This window comes from Brassica oleracea, chromosome C1 (genome assembly GCF_000695525.1).
Source record: "Brassica oleracea var. oleracea cultivar TO1000 chromosome C1, BOL, whole genome shotgun sequence".
NCBI classification, from domain to species: Eukaryota; Viridiplantae; Streptophyta; class Magnoliopsida; order Brassicales; family Brassicaceae; genus Brassica; species Brassica oleracea.
Genome location: NC_027748.1, coordinates 32,538,292 through 32,556,465, shown reverse-complemented (window position 1 = coordinate 32,556,465; position 18,174 = coordinate 32,538,292). Strand labels below are relative to the sequence as shown.

Genomic DNA, 18,174 nt, shown 5'->3' with positions numbered 1-18,174 from the left:
TCAAGAGCTTCTCTCCCACGTCCTCACCATCACTTTTGAAGGTGGGAAGGACCCTCCTTCTCACTAGCCAAAGGAAGAAAAGTCAAGCTAGAAACTTAAAACAAGCTCATTTAGAAGGAAATCCCTGTACATATCAGTAGGATCTTCGTTTTTAAGACCCTTAGGCTGAGGAGAAAAGCGGCCAGACATTTCTCCCTAGACACCACTGCCTTTTCCAACACTCCATCAGAGGTACTCCTTCACCATAATCTTGTACATACCAGTTTATCTTTGTATATTGCTTTCCTTCGGGTATCTCTCCCTTACTCACACAGAGATTGTGTGATTTAAGTGTGGGGGAGGTACCAAGTATTTGATCATGTTTGCTTTGATGATTTTGAGTCTCATGCATTGCATTGTACATACATATATGCATAGAAAAACCAAAAAAAATTTGAAATTTTTGAATCATGTAGTTGCATCACTTGCATTCTTAAGATTGAGTCTAGAGCATATAGGATGCATTCACTTGCATATGGAGCAGCTGATTGATATTGCCTTGTATAGAACACTGGTTTTCACTGAATTTGACACCCTAATTAAACATATCAAGTAGCTTAAGCATCTTTTGAAAGGCTTGCATGCTATGAGCCTTGAAAACTCTTCTTGAAACTTGTTTGCTTGCTTGATATTGGCATTGTTCTTGAAACCATCTCCAACCTGAACTTAGACTTGAATGAACTTAATTTCTCTTGCATATGGGCATTTGCATACTTGATCATGGGTCTCATACACATTTGGGTTATCTTTCCCCATTGTACCACTCTTTGTTAACCCAAATGGCACTTCCTTACCCTTGAACCCTAGCCATTCTTTGAAGCCTACATTGATTTGCATGAGTGAGGTCTCTTTTGATAGTTTGACATGTGCAAAATCTTGAGAGTATTGGGAGCGACATGGATTTGTTCTCATCTCTTGCTAGCATAGGGTCATCATTTGAGATAGTTTCTAGGACGGTGAGTGGGGTCTTTGTTCCTCAAAGGTTTATATCTTGGATTTGGGAAGTGATAAAGTTGAGATTGATAAACAAAAGATTGTCATGAGAAAGAAAAGCGCTAGGGACCTAGAATAGAAAGATAAGAAAGCTCTTGATTATATTGTTTGAGACTTTCCTCCTCTATAAAAAAAAAAGAAGAAAAAAAAAAGAAAAAAAATTCAATAAGATAGTGGGGAAGGAATAATAAAAAGTGTTAGAACTTAGAAATATGAAAAGTGAATAAGAGGTCCTTAGTGGTTAAGTCTTAAGAAAAGAATGTTGTTCACTGGGTGAGTGATGTGAGTGTTTTTCATTTTGGGTTATGGGATGAATGAAAAGGGTGTAGAATTTGTAATCACTTAGGAATGGGGTAGAATGATGAGGATCCATGTATGCATTAATTGCTCCTAGTCTTAGATAAATTTTGCATAACCTTGATTCTTGAGTGATTACCACCTTAAAATGATTGCATTGAATCCTCCTCTTCATCCATATTAGACCCTTTGATCAACTAGCCAAATGATTGAGATCATGTGCCCATCTGTGAGAATTCACCTTGTGTGTGTGTGTGTGAATCAATGTGAGGGTTGGTGGAGAGAGCATGTTGGTTGAAAAGCATTGCATCTTGTGTAGAGACATAAGAGTATTTATATGCCTAGAGAAGCTAGAGTATAATAAGAGAGTGTGTTCATGCTATTTTCTATGTTTCTTTAGGATGTCAAGTTGAGTGCACTGAGTGTTTCTTTTGGCTAAGCTCCCATCTTTGTATCTCTCCTCCTTGTGTTTTGAAAAGTTTACTTGACGAAAAGTAAATGACTAGTGTGGGGGAGTTGATATCTTGCATATTTACATGTTTTTAGCCTTCATATCTTGTACATTTTGATCATATAGATTATGAATTAGGCATATTTAGAGTCCATATTGCATGCATTGTCCTTATTAGGTGTTGGAGAGTGCTATGGAGTGATTGGAGATGTTTGGGAGCATTGTGATTCAAAAAGAAGTAGAAAATGATCATTGAGCGAGTTGAGGAGCTGGAGTGACCTACTGGAGCGAGGTGAGCAACCCGCTCTAACCTTGAGCGACCTCTCGCAGCTACATGGCGTACCCGCTCGACATTTTTGGAGAAATGGTGTAAACTCTAGAGCGACCTACCGGAGCGAGTTGCGGCACCCGCTCGCATCCTTTGAAGTATGGAGCAGTCGGCTGGAGCGGGCGAGCGCAGCGAGGTGACGTACCCGCTGTGAAACCAAAGCGGGTGTCCATTGCGACATCATCAACCCACTCGGCATTTCGTTGCGATACGAGGATGATCTGGAGCGGGCGAGTGCAGCGGGGTCAAGTAGCCGCTGTGACCTGAGCGACCTTGTGGAACGACGTCACGTACCCGCTCGGCATTTCCCAGTTAGTCGGATTTCTATGTTTTAATGGGCTTTCTCAGATTTGTTGACTGAGCCCACTAGGGTTTTAGAAGCCATATAAATACTTTTTAGATCCCAAGACAAGCAGTTGTGTCAGGTTTAGTGTTAGAGGTCAGCTTTGGTTCTTTCAAACAATCTCAACAAGTGTGAATAGTTGACAGGTTGATCCACTTTAGTATCTTTAGTACTATCTTCAATCAACAAGTCTAGAATGGTGCTAAATAGTGGTTACATAACAAGCAAATATCTAATAAGTTTATTATCCCCTTCTTGACTCAATAAAACTCTTTTGAAAATATTTTAATAAGACTCATGAACACACTAATATCAGTAAACATTCCCTCAGACTTAAATTACATTGTCCCTAGTGTATATCCAGTCGGAGTTATTGTAATAACATAAACATAAGTACATAATTTAACGAGTAAGAACGATAACCTGCTCAGTGTCGATCGACACAATGAAATGACAATCGATAGATGCTGATGAAGTGTTGTCGACTGATAGCGACATGGTCTCATCGGTCGATGGCTAGAGCAATCATTCAACACAATGAAGAGACAATCGATTGTTGGATCTGAAGTGCTGTCGATCGATATCGAGATAGTCTCATCGGTCAATGTGCTGAGGAATCGTCTACTCAGATCTTTTTTTTTTTTTTTTGTAATAGCTAACTAAAACATAATATTAGTAGAACCTCCCCCAGACTTAAACAACACTGTGACCAGTGTTATACAGTCTAAGATTGGTGGGGAAAATAAACCATAAGTACTATATTTAACAAGGTTTCGCGAGTATACCTGCCAATGATGTGAGTATCGATCAACACAGCTAAGTGGCGATCGATACTTGTGGTGCTCTGTCGAGCGACAATGATCAAGTGTCGGTCGATGCTGATGCAGAACTTATCTTCCTTGTAACTTTTCCTTTTACCTAATATAAATAAAACACTAAAAGTCAGTAATAGATAACTAATAAAACAATTATAGAAAATTTTTTTCTATGAACAGTGTTCTGCTACAGCCACACACGCTGCTACAGTGACGCTGCTACAGCCACACACGCTGCTACAGTGACGCTGCTACAGTGACGCTGTTACATTGTCGATCGATTTGTTTGCTACAGTGTCGATCAATTTTCTTGCTACAGTGTCAATCGATGCTACAGTGCCTCTGCTACATTGCGGTTGCTATAGTATCGTCGTTACTATTCATCGATTTGTTTGATACAGTGTCGATCGATTTTATCCTGAAATCATTAGAAAACAAAGAATCCATAATAAATGAAAATAAAACTAAATTTAAAACAAACCTAATAGTGGGTTGCCTCCCACTCAACGCTTTGTTATAGTCATTTAGCTTGACTTTGGAGATCTGATTTAGTCCGGATGAGAAGCTTTATCATTCTTGTGTGAAAGCCTCCTCCATAGACTCTTCTCTTTTGTCTATCATCTCAGCAATAAGGAGTGCTTGAAGCTTTGCAAATGGCTGTGAGAAGCATATGCTGCGCACTCTGGATTTCCTGACACCATTTGAGAAGCGAGGAATCAATGCTATCAGAGAATCACCCATGATCCTTTTTCTCTTCTTCCAATTCCTCCTCTTCTTTCCCCCAGACATGTCTGATTGCGGGTCGGTATCTCCATCTCTAAGATTTCCACATACATCGAACTCCTTTTGCTCTGATAAGCGCCCAGTGTCGATCAACGATGAAGTGGTAGTGTCGATCGATGGTGATTCGGTAGTATCGATCGATGGTGAAGTGGTAGTGTCAATCGATGCAGGTTTGTTAGTGTCGATCGATGGTTTCCGGTCGGTGTCGATCGATACTGGTTCTGCTGGGCCCTTATCGACTTCATCTTGAAATCGCAACCCTCTCTGAGAAGCTTTTTCTTGCTGATGATCATCCAATACCTCGATGTAAGAAATGAACTGCATACTTCTATCTGGTGGATAGGAGATTCAGTTTCAAATACAGCGCATGAAACCACAATCTTCACAGGATCATGTATCCTCTTCACTCTTTTGTGAAACCCATCAGCTTCTTCTGCGCATGTAAGTGGTCTAAGATGTTTGTAGTCATCATTGCGTGAGGTCTCAGACTCATGCACTCTTTCCTCAATTGGTTCCATCTCAACTATGAAACCGTTCGGTTCGTCCAACAATGGGAATCGATCGATGTTAGGTGGGTGGTGTCGAACGATAAGTGGTTGGCGGTGTCGATCGATGTGGGGTGGTTGTCGATCGATCTCATCAGGTTGGTGTCGACCGATGCTAGCCTCTAGTGAAGTTTCCAGATCCTTTTCTGGAGTGTGCTGATGGTCATCAAGCTTCTTCTCCAAGTTGTGATCCAGATTCTCAGGTGTAGTCTCATCCTCTAGCTAAAAAAAATCTTCCATAGTGATCTCTCTGTCTACATCTGGGACAAGAACACAACTTGATACATCAGTGCTCTTCTGTGTCGACCTATCGATCGATGTTTAGGTCTTGTCGTCGGTCGACATTGGGTCATGTTGTCGATTGACGTTGAGGTCGTGATGTCGATCGACGTTGAGGTCGTGATGTCGATCGACGTTGAGGTCGTGATGTCGGTCGACATTAAGGTCGTATCTTCAGTACCAGCTTCCTCTACTCTGCTCAGCTCTCCAGACACATGTTTTTCATCCCTTTTTGCAATAAAGTCGTCGAGCAGCTGTAATGGAATCATATACTCATCATTTAATGATGCCAAGAACTTGTCTCATTTATCATTTTTCTCCTTTTCTCGAGTTGCTTCAACATCACCAAGAAATTTGTAAAGTAAGGCTCTTTCAATGTCATCCCAGCTGGTTAGAGATCCTGGTTGTAGTTGACTGAACCATCTGAATGCATCCCCAGAGATAGAATAAGGGAAGATCTTGCAGAGCATGTGGTATTCAGACACTTCATTCTGCTTACTCCTTGACACGAGATGTTCCAGCTCTTCGATGTGTTTTCTGGGATCTTGGTGACGAAGACCCTGGAAGGGGTCTTGACCTACCCAATCATACCACTCTCGGTTCAGGACAAAGTCATTCATATCAGCAACAGCAATCACAGCAGGGATTACAGCACCCTCAGCATTAATCAATTGTCCTGCACTGTTGCGAGTGCGACATTCTTCGTCACTTAACATCTCATTCTCATCGACCTTAAGTATGAGCACTTCGATCTTCTCTTTCTCCCTGCAAGTGGTGATGTTTTTCACCGAATGAACAGTGTCGGAGTGAACAGTGTTCGGATGAACATTGTCCGGATGAACAGTACTCGGATGAACAATGTCACAATGAACAGTGTCACAATGCATAGTGTTCGGATGAACAGTGTCGATCGACGCGGGATGAACAGTATCGATCGAACGGGATGAACAGTATCGATCGACGCTGGATGAACAGTGTCGATCGACGGGAGATGAACAGTGTCGAGATGAACAGTGGTCGGATGAACAGTAGTCGGATGAACAGTGTTTTCTGACGGTTGATTGGCTCTATCGATCATTGTTGTTTGTCGGGTGGCGATCGATTGATGGTGTATGTTGTCGATCGATGCTGCTTGGAGGGTGTCAATCGATTCTTCTCTCGTAGACTTACGGATCGTGCGTGAATCAGCAGACTTCTTCTTTGAAGAACCCAAAAATCCTTTCTTCATTGTTGTTCGTGGTACTAAGATGTATGTACCTGAAACACAAGAACAAAAATTTATCAGTTTTTTTTTTAACAATAGAAAAACCTAGACTAAATCTAACTAAACAAGATCTAATGGCGATCAAAGCTCCCCGGCAACGACGCCAAATTTGATACCACTCAAATTACCCTAAGGAGTGATTTATACTCTCTCAAATAAGAGGTCGAGTTGTAGTACATAGGGATCGAATTCACAGGGAGCTTGGGAACCAATTAGATCTAATAGTTTATGATTAAGCTAGGCTAATAGTTTTAAAGTAGTAAATAAAGCAGTAAAGCAGTAATAAAGCAGTGAACAAGTTGAACAAGACTATTGTTCAGGTTGGCAAGGAGTTTGTTTGATGGAAGGATGGTTTGCTAGATCTAGGGTTTCTATTCAGGTGTTGGAGATTATAATCCTATAGATGCCTAACAGTTGCATGCATGATATATTAGAGCTCAACTTCTTAATCACAGTGATCAGCGATGGCTTCACTGATTAACTAACTAGATTTTGGATCTCAACTGTCGTGATATATTAGAGCTCAACTCCTTAATCACAGTGATCAGCGATGGCAATGTTTCACTGGTTAACTAACTAGATTTTGGATCTCAACTGTCGTCTTTTGATCACAAGAAAATGTCGATAGATGATCCTATAGGGATATCGATCGATACACCTTTCACAATATCGATCGATTGTCAGATGATGATATCGATCGATAGCTTCTAGTTAAGCCCAAGGCGCAGGTTGATAATGCTCACTAGTCTCCTAGATCAGCGGTTAGCTCTCTCTAGCAGTCCTAGCATGACAGATTAGATTCAGGACAGGATGATCAAGGATGCTTGACACATGCAAATTCCTAGGTTCAATATTCTAGTTAGCAAGGCTAGAACAAGCATTAAGAACAATCAATCAATGAATATAACAACTAAGCAATTCTATAGTTGGGGCTAATCCCTCTAACTTATTTGAACTTTAAATCTAACAAGTGGATCTATTCAGACATGCAATTTGTCACAAAAATCCTAGATGAATAGATAAAAAGCATAAATAATATAAAACCAAAACAATGGAGTTCCAAGAGGACTCTCAAGGAGTTCCTCTCTTCTCTCCTAACTAATAACAATGAATCAAATAAAGCTTAGATAGCGTAGCCGTCAACAATGGCTTAGAAAACACATAAATAGGATTTTTGGTCGTCCAAGGGTATTATGGTAATTTGGTGTTGCTTCTGGGCTTCAGTCGGTCATAAAATATGCTCGGCCCGCATTCTAGCATCCACATCGATCGATGTCAGGAGTTCTGCATCGATCGACATACGTTCCTCTTCTCGACAGCTTCCTCTCGCGAAGCAGGCTGACCACTCTTCAGTAAAACGGGCATCAATTCTACTATCGGATGCTGATTGACCTCAAACCGGCTGCATTAGAAATATAACTCAAAGCTCTACTTTGTGTCAAAAGATGAGCTCAGTCTAACGGTGGGAAGGTCTCCATCCATAGCTAGACATCTGACGCGTCTGTGCAGTTCTGCTCCTCAAAAGGCTCCAAAATCACCATATTTCTCCAGAACGTACTTGAACCTGTAAATACTCTAAATAGACTCTATATAGTATTAAATAGATATTAAAACACTTATAGACCATGGCTGAAAGTGGGTAAAATCCATGGTGTATCATCTAGGCATAAGGAAAGTGTTTGATTGATAGCTTGCCACCTCTAGATTGGATCTGCATCACCCAAGATTAAATGCCTAGCCCCATGAGCCCTCTTGCTTCATACTGAGAAAGAAAGATCATTAATTTATTACATTAGCTTATTAGTTCTTAGTTCATACAATTTTTAAAACCGGATTGTACTTAGCTTAAGCATGAACTTGCATTCCCTTTGCTTTAGAATCACTTAGGATTGGTTCGACAATCTTTTATACTACAACATTTGATTAGGAGCCTTGAAAACTCCTAACATCAATCTGCATACCTTAAGCATTCTATATCATTATAATCATGATTACTTGAACCTTACATCTAGCTATTTTCTCTTATTGTTTACAACCTTAATTAACTGAACAACTACCTTGTTCACCTTGCTTTACGTTTATTTACTGCTTTATAATTTATTGTCTACCTTAATCTTTGACTGCTTTAAATCTATTGTGTGTCCTCGCTCTTTGTGGTTACAATCCCTAAGTACACAACTGAACATCTTATCTGAGAGAATAAAGTTGCTCTATGGTAATTTGAGCAAGCATCAAATTTGGTGTCGTTGCCGGGAAGCTTTGATCGCTATAAAATTTAATTAGTTTGATTTATTAATTCTAGGTTATTTTTCTTATTTAAATTTTTTTCATAATTTTTTTTTCTTGATATTTTCGAGTACATGCCTTGCAATTCCAGAAAGACAACAACAAAAAAATCACGAATTATAGTACTAAAAACTATAAAATAAATGGAACTCCTTATTTTAGCAAGTTGCAAGCGTCGAAAGTTGGTAATGATGATGGAAGGTACAATTAGAACTGACCCCATTGCAATAAAACATTTAAAAGAAATTTCTATTTTATAGACATCCATTTCTAAATATATATTTTATATATGTACATTAATGTGTGTATATATATAAAACATAAATATAAGACAAAAACAATTCAACGTTGAGTTGGTCCAATGGTAAAGATATTGCGACTGTAACTACCGCTACTTGGATTTTCACGCTGAAAAAGACTATTTATAATATTTGAATTTCCATCAAAGAGGTGGTTTTTAAACAGAGAAAAATGACAAAAACAAAGAACCAATGAAAAATGATGTACGAGAATGTATTATTATAATTACTTTTCAAAAATATTCTTATAATTTAAAGATATAATTCTATTATTTTCTTACTATAGATAAAAGAATTATAAGATATTAGTTAATTTCTACGTAGCATGGAATCGTCAGTTGTCATGCGTTTTGTGCTTCCGAAGCGGAACAGGAAACGGAATCGTTAGAAATCACCCGGAATCGACATGGGAACGCAATTCGGTTTAAGACGTTTGGAACCGCTATGGAAGCACGCGATTCAGAATTGGAAGCTTCGATGGATATATGGACGGAAGTGTTTTCGAAGAGATAAACTCTTTAGGTTTAGAGAAGCTGAAAAAAAAATTTGGGCTTTTTAATTTAAATTTGTTTTGTGAATAGGTGACCCAATTATCCCATTGTAATAACAAAGCCCTAGTTAACAAATAAATGAAAAGATTAGCTTGAATTCACTTACCGTAAGAAGTTTCTTATACTTCTTCAACCTTTATCCAGAATTGTGAGAGAAGAGAATAAAGGTATGTAACTTTTGATTTGATAAATAATCAATTATTATATTTTGTTTGATGCGTTGTCACTTGTTTGTTTGTTTTTATGCAAGTGGTTTATATATTGCATTGTTTGATCGTGAGTCGCGACGTGTTAAATTCATGTGATATATTATAAATTTCTTATATGTATCATATTTAGTAGCTTAAGATATTACTATTCGTACAAGCTTGAACTCTATTTTTGTGTTATGTTTAGTTTTTTTCGTGTCAAAGTTGAATTACAATATTTAAATTATGCGTTGAATTTTTATCATTTTAAATATTTTTATTTTTGTGCTTCAATATATATTATATTTATATATATATATATATATATATATATATATATATATATATATATGTGTGTGTACACGCTTCCAACACGTATCCGTTTTCTAAATACTTTTAAAAATATGCTTCCACGCAAAAAAACTTCCGCTTCGGCGTACCCCTTTCCGATTTCATGCATTATAAGTTAATTTATACAAAATTTTTGTTTTGAGTAATGCTCTCGAAATCTCGTGACCGGCTGGGTGCGATTATTTGATTTGGAAAGTGTAATGTAATCCCCTAACTTAAACAAAAAAAACATAACAATAAATTCGGAAAAATGGTATATTCCTCTATGAACTAATTGTTCCCGGTTTTTTCACACACGTATTTTTAAGCCATACTAAAAACCACATGAACAACGGAAAAGTGGTTTATTCCCCTATGAACTAGCTTTTCCTGGTTTTTCACACATCAACTTTTAAACTATGCCAAAAAAACACATGAACAATTCCATTTTTTGAATAACATGCACAAACTATCGATTTTTAAACTAATACACCTAAAACTGTAAATAGTGTTATTTAAATGTTAACTAGGTTTGTGACAGGTGGAGAGACGGTTTAATTTGGATTAATAAAAAAATTACTATGTATTTTTATCCTTCTTCTCTTTTTTTTGTCAACTATTCTTCTTTTTCAGAAATAGTTTTACTCTTCGTCATCAATTGGAGATAAAATTTATTATTCTGCAGAAGAATAAAACGTTTTACATGATGCATAAAGAAAGAAAAGCAGCAACTACTAGCTTACAATCTCCGTGTATTGCCACAAGGAACTATAAAATCAGCGCAGTATCCCCAACTGATGATGAAGAGTAAAACAATTTCTGAAAAAGAGCAATTGACAAAAAAAAAACGACATAGTATTTTTTTATCAACCCAAATTAAACCGGCTTTCCACATATCATAAACCAAGTTAACGTTTAAATTGCAACGTTACAGTTTTTGGAGAATTAGTTTAAAATAAATAGTTTGTGTATGTAATTCTAAAAATAGAGTTGTTCATGTGTTTTTTGGCATGATTTAAAAGTTCGTGTGCGAAAAAACCAGAAAAAACTAGTTCATAGGGGAATAAACCATTTTCGGTTTGTTCATGTGGCTTTTTGCATGGTTTAAAAATTGTGAAAAATCTGGGAACAATTAGTTCACTGGGAAATAGACTATTTTCCCTAATAAATCCCCCAACTCTAGTAAATCATTCAGAAACGAAAAGTTAGCAGCCACTAGATGATAGTGCATTTTGGTTTTAATAAATTAGAAACAGTGCCACAGTGGTCGGAGACATGTTTTTGAGTTCATTATGTGTTTCTTTAATACACGTGGATCTCAATTATTAACCCAAAGTTCATTATTTGAACCAACATCTTTTAAACCGAATTAAATCAACAGCATTTGATTCGCCAAAATCATTTGGTTTGTTTATTCTTGTAAAATTTGATTATGTCGAAAGAATCTTTAAACTTGTTTTCTTTATAACTTCAACTTATGATTCAATATATCGAAATTATAGGAAGAAACCCATATTTGTTTAATCACGAAAAAATGGCTCACATGTGGTGGGTACATGAAGACACATCGTCATTGCATGCTTTGTTGCTAAACATGTAATGAGCTCATTACATTAACTTAGTATTATAAGTGATTCTAAATAAGGTCACTAGATAACGGTGATAGTTTTTTTTTTTGAATGAATGTTAAATTAATTCAAAAAGAAAAGTAAACGTGTTTTACAACTGTGTTGACATAATTTCTAGACTCTCTTCATCTTGTTGCAAGCCAGGCCTGCATACATCCCTCGTACCCTTTCCTTTTCTTTGGTAAAGATAGAATACGGTTCCTCACTTGCCTATCCAGCTCATTTATCAAAGATGCTACTGTCCGAGGACTCTCCCCGTGCCTTCTAGCGTTTCTTTCCCTCCATATACCATATGCAGTTGCCTGGAACACGTAACGTAGAAGAAATTAATACTTTTGTTGTTGTCCTTTTCCCGACATAAGATTCAGCAGACGCTGCCACTCTGTCTCATCCCTTCGATTCAGCAGACCTTTTGATAGATTCACCCAAATTTCTCTTGAAAAATTGCATGAGAAAAACAAACGATCTCTTGTTTCCATCGGAACTTTGCAGAAAACACATTCCGAGCAGATATTGGAGTTCCAACCCAACATTCTATCACCTGTTGTTAATCTGTTATTTTCCGCAAGCCACACAAAAAACTGAATTTTGGTGTAGCATGTCTAAACCATATCACCGTATGCCATGGCTCTTCTGGTGATGGTTTGCGAATAAGGTTCCATGTGTTCTTTGAACTGAAAGTTTCTTTGTAGACATCTATACTCTTTGAATAACGTTGATGGTTTTTAAATTAATGAAGAAAACATTTCTATCTTACAAAATTGTGTTTTAGTATTTTTTTAAATCTAAAACCGTTCTCTAAATCATTAAAAGCTTAATAAAAACCATTAAAAAGTTTATAAGTATTTTCAATAACATAGAATGTGTTTAATTAAAAATTATAGAATGTGTTTTTCTAAATCATTAGCTCAATTACTAGGAACACCATAACCTATAAAATATTATATTTTGCTCATAAGAAGACTTTAACTTTATGATTACAATTCTACATGAAATACTATATGAACTTCAGGAACAAATAATGTTGTAGTTTCTCAATTTGTCAAAATTTTGAGGCTAAATAGATGTAGAAAAATCAGCATACAAAATGCAAAGCACGTAAGGTATGACTAATTGTTACGTCTTTTTCGTTTTATACTCTACAAATTAAAAGGTCAACGTAGGCCCAAGATAATGTGGTCGTCACATCCGAAAAATCTCCCTCTCATCTCTGATCACACCAGAAAAGTTCGTTGCCCACGCAATTTTCCAAATTGCCCCCAATGATTAATTAATTAATTGTCGTAAACTTAAATTAAAAATGTTAATTAATAATAAGATAAAAAAAGCTTTTAAAGTGTGTCGTCGTCCCTTCCGGGAAAAAAATGAGGAAACACATAAACCTAAAAGAAGCTTTCACGTATATTCCTTCTCTCTCGCTCCCCTTTCCCTTTTTCATGGCCAAAATGGAACCCATCAGCTTCTCTCTGGCCATCATCACATCTTCTTGAACCTGCATCCTACTTTCTATATCCTCTCAATTCTGCATCTTCTTCTTTGATTCTTGAAAACATTCTCCATTCTTATAATCAATCTAGAGAGAGAGAGAGAGATAGCAAAATGGCTCAGTACTGTCTTAGAATCGTTCGAATCAACAATCTCAGGAACAGAGTGAACCGTCGGATTTTGATTCTCCGTCGATTCACTTGACTTCTCTGGAGCAGAATAGTCGCTTTCTCTTCCAAAAGATCAGGGAGATATTCATTGCTGTCACGCGCCACCACTCCGTCTCCGCCTGTCTCTCGTCCTCAGCCTCCTCCCATCCCCGTCATACGCCGTACATCGGTGCACGAACATGATAACAGCCACCGGAGATCAGATTCGGATCTGGTTTCTCTTAAGATCAGCCTCTTAGGAGATCCCCAGATCGGAAAAACTTGCTTCCTGGTTAGTTTACATTAAAAGTCATTAAGTCTCTTTCAATTTTTCGAGTTTTAAAATTATTTTTAAAAAGTCATTAATCGGAACCAAAATGATAAAGGGGTTACTTGTTGTGTCCGGGTTCAAACCGACCGAACTGAATGTTAATTCTTAAAATTGGAATTTTCATTACTTATAAATATATATATATATATATATATATATATATATTAAATAGTGATTTTAATTATGAAGGCCAAATATGTTGGGGAAGAGAAAGAAGTTGAGATGAGAGAGTTGGAGAAAGGGATCAGTTGTACGGACAAGATGTTATCCATGGGAGGTGCTCGCATTTCCTACAGCATCTGGGAACTAGAAGGTAACATTTTTCTGTAAGAATAGATTATGTAATGTTAGAAATGTTATGATACTTTATTCTTGGTGGAATATTTAGCTTAATTAGAAAGTTAATTAACATTTTTACAGGAGCTGAGAGATCACGGGATCAAATCCCCATGGCTTGCAAGGACTCTGTAGCCATTCTCTTCATGTTCGATCTCACCAGTCGTTGCACTCTTAACAGGTACAAATTACTGTTTAAGGCTTTTTAAAACATGAAAAGATTTTGAAAAAATTTGTTCAGGCTAAACTTCCTTTTATCTTTGTCATTATGCAGTTTGATTAGCTGGTATCAACAAGCTAGAAAGTATAATCAGGTGAGAGATTTAAATTTCATACACATCACTAGCATTTACCATTTTTATCTCTTTATAGTTAGTCTTGTTATATGGAACTTGAATTGTTAACTGATCTAAATATGTTTTAAGATTCAGAGTTATAAATCCAAATCGAATTATAAAACTGATATGTTAGATGAGGCAAAGCAAAACATTGATGTGTTTTTTTTTGTGCAGACGGCAATCCCAGTAATGGTAGGAACCAAGTTTGATGAGTTTATTCAGCTTCCTATTGATCTTCAATGGACTATTGCTAGCCAGGCGAGAACCTATGCGAAGGCGCTAAACGCGACGCTCTTCTTCTCGAGTGCTTCATACAACATAAACGTAAATAAGATTTTCAAGTTTGTCACGGCCAAGCTCTTCGACTTGCCATGGACGGTTGAGAGGAATCTCACCATCGGAGAACCACTCATCGACTTCTAGCATCTTCCACAAGTATTTGTAAATATATATAGATATAAAAGAAAAAAATCCGATTTATTTTTCATTCACCGCCGTGGGATGATCGGAGCACCGTTTCTAGCCGTCTTTAAAAGCGAAATGGAGAGATGATGCGGCGGAGATTTCGCCCGCTGTCTTCATTATTTTCTTTCAAAAAACAAGAAAAAAGAAAAGAAAACAGAGAAAAATGGTACTGAGAGAAAAGTAGCATGGAAAAAAAAAGAGAGGAGATCGTGACATTTTTCTTATTATTTTTATAATGTTTCCGCTTTCGGTCACCACTGGAGAATTTCGGTTCCAGTAAATTGCAAAATAGTAAATACCATTTCGCTTTTGAGTTTTTATTAATTTATTTATGTGGCCTAATATTACTTATTCACATCTATAGACTAGAGTTCAAGCTCTCACTCTCAAGTTAGAAGATTAATCAGAATTCTCCGATTTTCTTTATAAAAACTAGTCTTGTTAATTATTTACTCGTAGCGGTTTTGGTCACGTAAAGCAATTCTCTAGAGAGAGAACAAATGCAGACATGGTGAAATTTCTCTGATGATATCAGCCCTAATCAAACTTGTGGATAAAAATTGTAAGGAACCGCATCATTTCCATTAGAAAGAGCAAGGATCCAAGAGTTTGAAGATGTGATATGCAGATGGTTTGCTCCACAAATCGGCAGATGAAACCACAAAAGCTCAACACTCTGCTTTAATAAATCTCTCTATTTTTCTTTGTTTCAATTTTCCATTCTAAAAATCTCAAAACCATTTATCATTCTTTATAAAAACAAGTTTTAGTTAAATCACATTCATCCAAAAAAAAGTTGATCACGTAAATTTATATTCCTATTATTTATATTTTCCTTTGCATATCGAAATTTGTGTGTTTGATTGATAGAAGCTTTCGTCCAATTGCATAACTATTACGTCAGTTTACTAATCACGAAAAGGTTTTTTTTTTTTTTGTAACATGGCTCACGAAAAAGTTACAAGCTATTCGACCAATTTCACCACTACAAATGGTTATTATCCAAAGATACGTTATAAAAGTGATCCATTATTATAAGGTGACAAACATTCCGTCACCGTATTCCATTTTCACATGTTTGTGCACATCACATCCAAATCCAAACTGTTTCAAGTGTCATCATTCTGTAACGGCCAAACGATAAAAGAAAAAAAGTCTACATATTTGGCGTTGCCATTCTCACGCAACATCAAAAGTAGTCAAGTTCAACGAACATAACATTCCTCCTCCCCTCTCCTTTTATTTTGGTTTGTATTCGGTTACAAATTTAATAAAAGTTTTCCCTTTAACAAGTTGGGTTTAATTATTTAATTATTCTTTGAAGTAGCAAAGAGAACTACAAATCTGGTGGCCACATCAGGAAGGCATATTGGGCTATTTGAGTATTTGTATTACTTTTCACACTGACCAACCCTCTATGAGTTCATTTCTATTTAGAAATTTCCTTTTTGTAATCCTCGTGGTGGTTTGGTGTTGGTTTTGCATAATGTATATAATATATACTCATACTATTCAACATTGTTACCTTGCATAAATGAATTTGATGGAAAGCAATGTCTCATCTAATAATATATAAATGGCCACAAATCAACGCAAGTTGGGGCAAATCTCATCTAAGTTTATTAAAGGGTCAAAACGACTAATAAGAAGACATCATTGCGAAGAACAAAACCATACAAATCTTAAGTTCAACGATATCCTACTTTTGAAAAGTAAGTAATGCAAACGTTTTGTTCCACATATTTGAATACATATGCAAATATTTTAGAAAATGAAAATGGACTTGTATATCGCTTTTTCACTAAAAAATGTATGAATTATGTTAAACATAATTTCTAAAGTAGCTTACTGTCACATGCACTTCTTCAGAAGTCCCTCGTTGGCTTTTGGTTTTTTATCAATAATGTTGATCAACGCTTTGGGACCCATGTGATGACTACATCAAGATTCCGATTGTTATCTCTCCAATTAATTTTATTACGCCTTTTTAAAATACAATGAAATTTAACGACCTCTATATATATATACCCAACGCAACCACTTAAAGAACTATTCCATTTTATCTTGGGTTATTCCTCCTTTCTCCACATGATGGATACATTCTTTTGTAATACTTATGAACAAAATCACGCCCCTTTCGATCATCAGGATGATGTTGTTGATATTTATGATCATGATCATCATCATGCTGGTGATCATGAAGAAGAGAGTGGATGGACAACTTATCTCGACGATTTCTCAAATCAATACAGAACTCATTGTGAAGACAGCGATCATCAAGACAAGAGTTCTTGTTCGCTCCTTGGTGTGTCTTCTTCTCTGATCTCCGACGCCGCCACTGACGCCTTTTCCGGCCGGAACTTTCCAGTTAATTTTCCTGCCAAGTTGAAGTTTGGGAAAGCAAGAACCAAAATGATTTGTGAGGATGACTCTCTAGAGGACACGGCTAGCTCTCCGGTTAATAGCCCTAAGGTAACCTAATCCAAATAAAACATGATCCATGGTTGAAAATTTTATCATAAATTTCTTTTATATTTTCTTTTGGTGGAAATCTATGGACTCTTTATAAGTTTTAATAAGATTGTAAAACATGATTGATTATCATGACACATATACCTCAATCTATGCCTTTTTATTTATCTCTTTTTGTAGTATCTCCCTTGATAGTAGTTAGAGCAAATTACAATTTTATATGAACGGTATTGAACAGGTCAGTCAGGTTGAACATATTCAGACGCTTCCTAGAAAAACTGAGGACTATGTCTCTTCTAGTTTCGTTATGGTAATCTGTCTACTCTTCTTTCATACATATATATTACATGTTCTATCTATCCATTTGAATTAAATTCATTTATAACACATACGGAAAATATAAAGAAGTTTCACATTGCACAATACTTTATTAAGACAGACTTGTTCCTTTATTATTAGAAAAAATAAATATTTGTTTGTCTGATTATAAGGAAGGTTCAATGATCTTTTCGTATTAACAATCTTACATTATATCTAACGGAGATAACACGTAAATATGTTTTTGATATGTGGTATTGTAGAGAACTACGAGAGGCATGGTGGATAATCAGATCCAAATCCAAGAAGGGTATGAACAAAGTACGACGATGACGACAAATCTTGGAGAAGGAAACATCAACAGCAATAACAACAATATGGACTTGAGGAATAGAGGATTATGTGTCGTTCCTATTTCCATGTTGGCTAACTTTAATGGTCGCTTCTGAATGATAATCAATTCTAATTTAAACACCCTTGTGAACTTGGTGGTGTTTATATATGTACCCGTCTTGAATATATTTGCTTGACGTGGGTACATCGTGGTGTGTAAGTGATTAATTATATATGTATAGTTTGTGTAAATATATGTAAGCGCATATCGGTGGGATATTTGTAAATCCTACAACGAATATGTTTGTAAGCATTTCAAAGAGCTACCATTTCATAAAGCATATAAAAGAAAGCTTTCGGAAATCGACAAACGATTATCTATCTCGTTATACCTAGGTTATTGAAGGTTATATATGTAGACTATGCGTATACCGTATGGCAGACTGGAAGATTATATGGATACATTTCGTTTAATGTAGACATGATAAGATTATACGACTGAAATTAATATCTTCACACGAAGTTGGT

The 18,174-nt window shown here is 36.4% G+C and overlaps 2 protein-coding genes and 1 pseudogene across 3 annotated transcripts in view; all 3 read left to right on the top strand.

Moving 5' to 3' along the window:
• LOC106337779 overlaps positions 1 to 1,111 on the top strand; it is a 12,827-nt gene extending 11,716 nt beyond the window's left edge. Inside the window, exon 5 of the mRNA XM_013776903.1 lies at positions 1,022 to 1,111. Within this exon, the coding sequence (XP_013632357.1) occupies positions 1,022 to 1,111 (90 nt within the window). The remainder of the gene's footprint in view (positions 1 to 1,021) is intronic.
• Positions 1,112 to 13,018: 11,907 nt separating this feature from the next.
• On the top strand, positions 13,019 to 14,847 carry LOC106344821 (annotated as a pseudogene).
• Positions 14,848 to 16,592: 1,745 nt separating this feature from the next.
• Positions 16,593 to 17,982, top strand: LOC106297287. 2 transcript variants are annotated; one of them, XM_013733563.1, is made up of 3 exons: positions 16,593 to 16,995; positions 17,234 to 17,305; positions 17,577 to 17,982. In XM_013733563.1, the coding sequence occupies exons 1-3, from the start codon at positions 16,612 to 16,614 to the stop codon at positions 17,760 to 17,762; spliced, it is 642 nt and encodes a 213-aa protein (XP_013589017.1). In that variant the 5' UTR covers positions 16,593 to 16,611; the 3' UTR covers positions 17,763 to 17,982. The 2 variants fall into 2 exon arrangements, with proteins under 2 accessions (XP_013589017.1, XP_013589022.1); XM_013733568.1 differs by lacking the exon at positions 17,234 to 17,305.
• The last annotated feature ends 192 nt before the right edge of the window (positions 17,983 to 18,174 follow it).